Source organism: Apis dorsata, unplaced genomic scaffold (genome assembly GCF_000469605.1).
Source record: "Apis dorsata unplaced genomic scaffold, Apis dorsata 1.3 scaffold_112, whole genome shotgun sequence".
In the NCBI taxonomy this organism is placed as follows: domain Eukaryota; kingdom Metazoa; phylum Arthropoda; class Insecta; order Hymenoptera; family Apidae; genus Apis; species Apis dorsata.
The window spans coordinates 530,641-536,399 of NW_006263407.1; the positions used below are offsets into that span (position 1 = coordinate 530,641).

General features: G+C 17.6%; 2 protein-coding genes across 2 annotated transcripts in view; one reads left to right on the forward strand and one right to left on the reverse strand.

The window, feature by feature from the left end:
* Positions 1–627: 627 nt before the first annotated feature.
* LOC102680509 lies at positions 628–1,693 on the forward strand. Its single transcript, XM_006612393.2, has 2 exons — positions 628–951; positions 1,409–1,693. Exons 1-2 carry the CDS (start codon positions 733–735, stop codon positions 1,601–1,603), a joined length of 414 nt encoding a protein of 137 aa, XP_006612456.1. The 5' UTR covers positions 628–732; the 3' UTR covers positions 1,604–1,693.
* Positions 1,694–4,585: 2,892 nt separating this feature from the next.
* The window catches only part of LOC102671743 (thiamine transporter 2-like), a 3,701-nt gene continuing 2,527 nt past the window's right edge, over positions 4,586–5,759 (reverse strand). The window contains exon 6 of the mRNA XM_006612416.2: positions 4,586–4,805. Coding sequence (XP_006612479.1) covers positions 4,668–4,805 — 138 coding nt within the window. The 3' untranslated portion in view covers positions 4,586–4,667. The remainder of the gene's footprint in view (positions 4,806–5,759) is intronic.

A 5,759-nucleotide genomic window follows, 5' to 3' on the forward strand; every position in this document is an offset into this window, starting at 1 on the left:
AACATTTTATTTCCATTTTATTTCCATTAAATTTTTTAAATAGCACAATTTTGATTTAATTAAATTCATTTCAAAAAAAAATTTCCAAATTTGTATAATGTAATAGAATATTGTAAACAAAAATTTCGAATTTAATTAATAATAAAATATTTATTTAATAAAGAATAGAGATTATTTTAATATAATTTTTTAATAAAATTGTAATAATAGTAATTATAATTTTCTACCAATGAAAATTTCTCTTTACTTCCCTAGCAATTACGATGATATTTATTACGAAATTGCTGATTCAATATTATATACAAATAATCGATAATAATTAAGAATATATAACTTCGTTACATAGTTTAAATAAAAACTAATAATTTGTAACCTAGATATTTATTAATTCGTAACATTTTAAATAGTTCTACTAAAATTTAACTAAATAAATTATTATTTATTACAATGTTTGTACATCATGTACAAATACTTTTCAAGAATTTTATCCTTCCATGCTAAAATATACAATTTTCATCACATGTGTGATATTTATATTTTTCAAATCTGTCAAAAGCTATAATCATTTGAAAAAATTACAAGTTAACTTTATTATTAAAATTTATTATTATAATAACTATATTATAATTTTTAATGATTAAAAATTAATTAATAATTTGTTAAAATGTAATATAAATTAATTCTTTATTTCAGAATAATGAAGATCCTACTGAGACGACGCTTCCTCCGGATATGGAACTCATGGAAGTATCTACCAACAATAGAAGCTCATTGAATATGTTAGAAAATATTACAAATAAAATTTGGAGAATCTTGCCTGTGATCAATATACCTCAAAGTTGGGTCCTTACATATTGTATGAAACATACTGAGATTACTGAAGATGTTGAAAAAGCAACTATGCAATGCCAATATGATGGTACTGATTGGGATTGCACATTTATCGAATTGGTAAAAATCAATATTCGTGAATACAATATTCGTAATTTATAAATAGATTTCAGATTTTTATGCAAATTCATATATTAAAAAATATGATTAAAAAAAATTCAAGTACTTGTTTCATTTTCTAAATATAAAAAGAATTCTTTATTTCGATTATTTTATGTATTTTATGAGTATTTTGTTTATTAAATACTTATTATTTCGTAAAACTTGAATTCTATTATTTATTCAAAATAGATCTTAGAGTTTTTCAAAATGTAATAAATGTAAGTCAATCAATAACAAATTTTTATTTCTCTTATTAAAAAAATTATTGAATAAAAAAGTCAATATTATTATTAATTTATTATTTATTTTTTTATAAAAATGTTTAAACTTATGAAAGAAATATTTTTATATAGTTGATATATAAATAATCTTTTTATTAATTGTAAATAGATTAAATAAATAATCTTTTTTACAGGGTGGAGGACGAGATGATTATAATATGGGAAAAATTGTCTCTTTATTTCAAACTCTTTCGAATCGCGGATTAAGATTAAAAATGCTTCATGCAGCCGAAATTTGTGGTAAATTATGGCAAAAGTATAAACAATTTCAAGACAATAGATTAATTCAAATGCGATTGAATATTGATGTAAGTCGATTAATAACTTGAATATAATTTTTTTTAAAAATATACAATTTTCTAATGTTTCTTTTTATCAAAGATAAAAAATAGAGAAAAAAGATCAAAAAAAAATTCGAAAATATTCGAAAATAAATATTCGAAAGATTCGAAAATAACACAGAAAAATTTAAAGAAAAATTTAAAGAAAAATTTAAAGAAGAAAATAGAAAAGATACACGATGAGGAAATAGAGAAAAAGAGACGAGCAAAAAAAGTGCAAGCTATTCGACAAAAATTGACGAACGAGATTACAGAACTTGAAAATAAAAGTATAAATAATAAAAAAATAATATAATAAGAAATAATATAACAATAAATTAAATAATCTTATAATAATTATAATAGAATCTAATGTAAATTAAAAAAAATTTATTCAATAATAATTGAATATATATATATATAGTATTGATAATAATATCATTACTTTGATATTATAATTTATTATTAATTAATTAATTTTTAAACTTTTTATATTTTTAAAAATTTTAAATATATTCATATTAAATTATTCTTATACTTACTTAATAATTTCCAATATCAGATATATAAAAAAAAAATAAAATAATTTTAATCTTTTAATCAGAAATATTAAGAAAATTTTTATATAATTATTACTATTATATTAATTATACATAAAAATCGATTTTTTAGAATCATTAAATCCGGAAGAAGAATCCAAACTTAATCGATTACGTTTAACAATGGTGAAAAATCCTCACATCAATAATTTAGAAGAATATCCTCTAGCAGGAGATCGAACGGAATTATCTTGTCTTCAAGAAATAGGGTCATGTTTAACGCAACAAGTTACAAAAGCTTGCGAATCTATCGTTCTCGATGCAATCAAAAAATTAATGTAATACAATCTCTTTTTAATATGCATTTCATTAAATTACTTTTTACATAACTATTTTATATCTTTAAAAAGATATAAAAAAAAATAAAAAATGTAATATTTCAATAAAATATTAGTATCACTTTTATAAAATTAATTAATATTATGATACTAATTAACTGTAACTACAAAGATATACATAAAGTAATATTTTTATTATAATATTTTATTTATTTATTATATTATTTTAAAATTAACATTTAAAAAAAATATTCATATTAAATTTATCTAAATTTATTTATAATATAAATTTAATTTTAAATACCTGAAAATCATCATGCATAATCATATTGCATTGTAATAAATAAAATAGTTATATCTATACTATCAATTGAAAATTATTTATAATTATAAATATTTCTATATTTATTGAATGAATTTACTCGATATTACATACTACATAATTTACATACTAAATTTAAATCGATTAGATTTTAATAAAAATCAATATTTTTTTTATATCATGTATAGTTTATTATTTATTTATTTGCCTACAATTACTAATTCCATGATAAAATTTTCAAACCTTAAGAAATATTTTTATAATGTTAATAACATTATTGAGTACAATATTTTTATATCATTATAGTAAGTATACAATTATCGATATATTAAATAACCTTTCAAATATTATTTGAAAAACTTATCACAATTTTGTGTAATTATATGACATAGAAGTACCATTAATCTTATCATTATATATTTCTAAAATATCGAATACGGCTATGGCACAAGATGCTAATACAAATTTAATATATTTTGATAAATCAAATAGGAGCCTTTATGAAATATATCCTGTACTGATTTCACCAAATTGGGTAAATACATCTATACATATATATATGTATATGCATGTACATGTATATAATATTATTATTGATCGCATAAATTTTTTATTATTTGAGATAGTATAAAAATATACAGATAATATAAAAATATGCATATGTAATTTATTTATAATTGCATATGAATAATTTATAATATAATATTTAAAAATAAAAATATAAAATATTTAAATAAATAAAGATACATAAAATTTTAAAAATTAGAATTCTTTATGTAGTAATTATCATTTTTTAATTTTTTATGCAGATGTTACAAATTTGCTTAAAAGATACATTGTTATTGGATAAATTGCAGTCGCATATAAGCGATTGTAACAATTATCCTTGTATGTTTTCGAAAGTCATCGAAAATGAATCAATGAAATCTGTTATATCTATAATACGAAATGATACAATGGATGATATATTCAATCAGGAATTTAAACAAAGTATACAAGATTGTTTAGTATGGTGGAAATTATTCAAACATTTTAACAAGAATGCAAATCCTCGTCGCGAATTAGGAAGATGTTTGTTTCAAACGTTCTCGTCTGTAAGCAATTTTCTAAATAATAAAAAAAGAAAAGTAACTTAAATAAATTAGATAAAAACAATTTTTATTATAAAGAATTATTTTATTTTTTCAGAAATGCAGAGAATCCGTTTTGGATAAAGTAAAATTACTGTTAATTACCACAAAAGAAGAATAAAATTCAATTATCTAAATTGAAGTAAAAGGATAATTGGAAAAGAATGGAAAAAGAATATTAAAAATATCTTATAAAAACATTTTTTAATAAAGAATAAAATTTATATATTTTTTATATTTCTTAGATGTACATATATTTGTCATTTTTATATTTATATAATCATATACCACAATTTAAAAATATCTATAATGTGCTTATATATTTTCCATCGTATTTTTTTATTAATTTTTATTAATTTATCATCTAATTTAATAATTTTCTTCATTTCATGTTATAATATAATATACATAAGAAAAAATTAGAAATGGATATTAAAGTAATAATGTATAAGTTTTATCAATATTGATATATGATAATATATAAAAATAGTCAAAATCAACCAGATGTTAAAATCAAAAAATTCATTTGATATTTTTGATATTTAAACTTACTAAAAATATAATTAAAATTAATTAAAATTTTTTAAAATTTACATTATTAAAACTGATATTGCAATTTGATAAACTATTTTTAATTATTATATATCTAAGTGACTTTGTTATAAATTTTTAAAATAAATTTTTATTCGTTATATTTTTAAAAATTACAATATAAATTAGAATTTAATAATTTTACTAAATTATTTAATCTTCAATACCTCTGCTAACGTTTTTCCATATTTTAAAACCTATACCTTTCTTACAATGTTGTATAATGTTTATAATACCTATTATTGTATAAAATATTGATATAACAATGAAATAACCACCATAAACAAAATACTGAAAAAAAATATATAGTAAGATACTGTAATATTATAGATAAAAATTTAATTCATTAATAGAACTCATAAAAAGAAATGTAAAAAGTTGTTTGCTAATATCAAAGTTTTTTTAATTCATAATTTTATGATACCATTTTTTATAACAGTAATAAAATAACAAAATAATTAAATATGGTCAATTATTAAATATCATATATATATTTTTGTTTCTTATTATTATTATTTCAATATATTTATTTATATTAAGAAAAATTTAATAAATCAGAAAAATAAACAATTTTATAAAAAAATGAAATAACTATATATGCTCCAGTAAAATAGAATTAATATACAAAAATAATTTTTAAAAAAAAATATGTTTTAAATTATGCATTTTATAGCGATGTTTTAAAAAATATAATAATTTTTTATTAATGTAATAATTTATTTTTATTATGAGATATTTTATATTATCAAAAGACTCATTAAGTTTCGATGTATCCGTAATTCACGCAGCTGAATGGAATATATTATTACAATATATTATTATCAATTGTAATAAATTGTAAAATTAATAATTATTCTAATAAATTGAAATTGATTTTTTGCAAAAAATGTATTTTTATCTATAAAAAAATATAAAAAAACAAAGTTAATTTAAATTAATCGATGGAATTAACACTTTTTTACCAAAATATATCATATCAAAATCATATATATATATATGATATATATGATTATGATATACATATAAATATCAATATGAAAGAATGTATCTGTGAAATTGAAATATTAAAGAGATTTTGTAAATTATTTCTTATTTTTCAAATAAATTAATGATATCATCATGTGTAGTTTTTTTATTCTGTAAATATTTGAGAAAATTTTTCTTATCAGAAATCTTCTGATAATTTATATTATAAAAAAATATATAATTTATTAAATTTTGCATTATATTAAATTAATATTATTA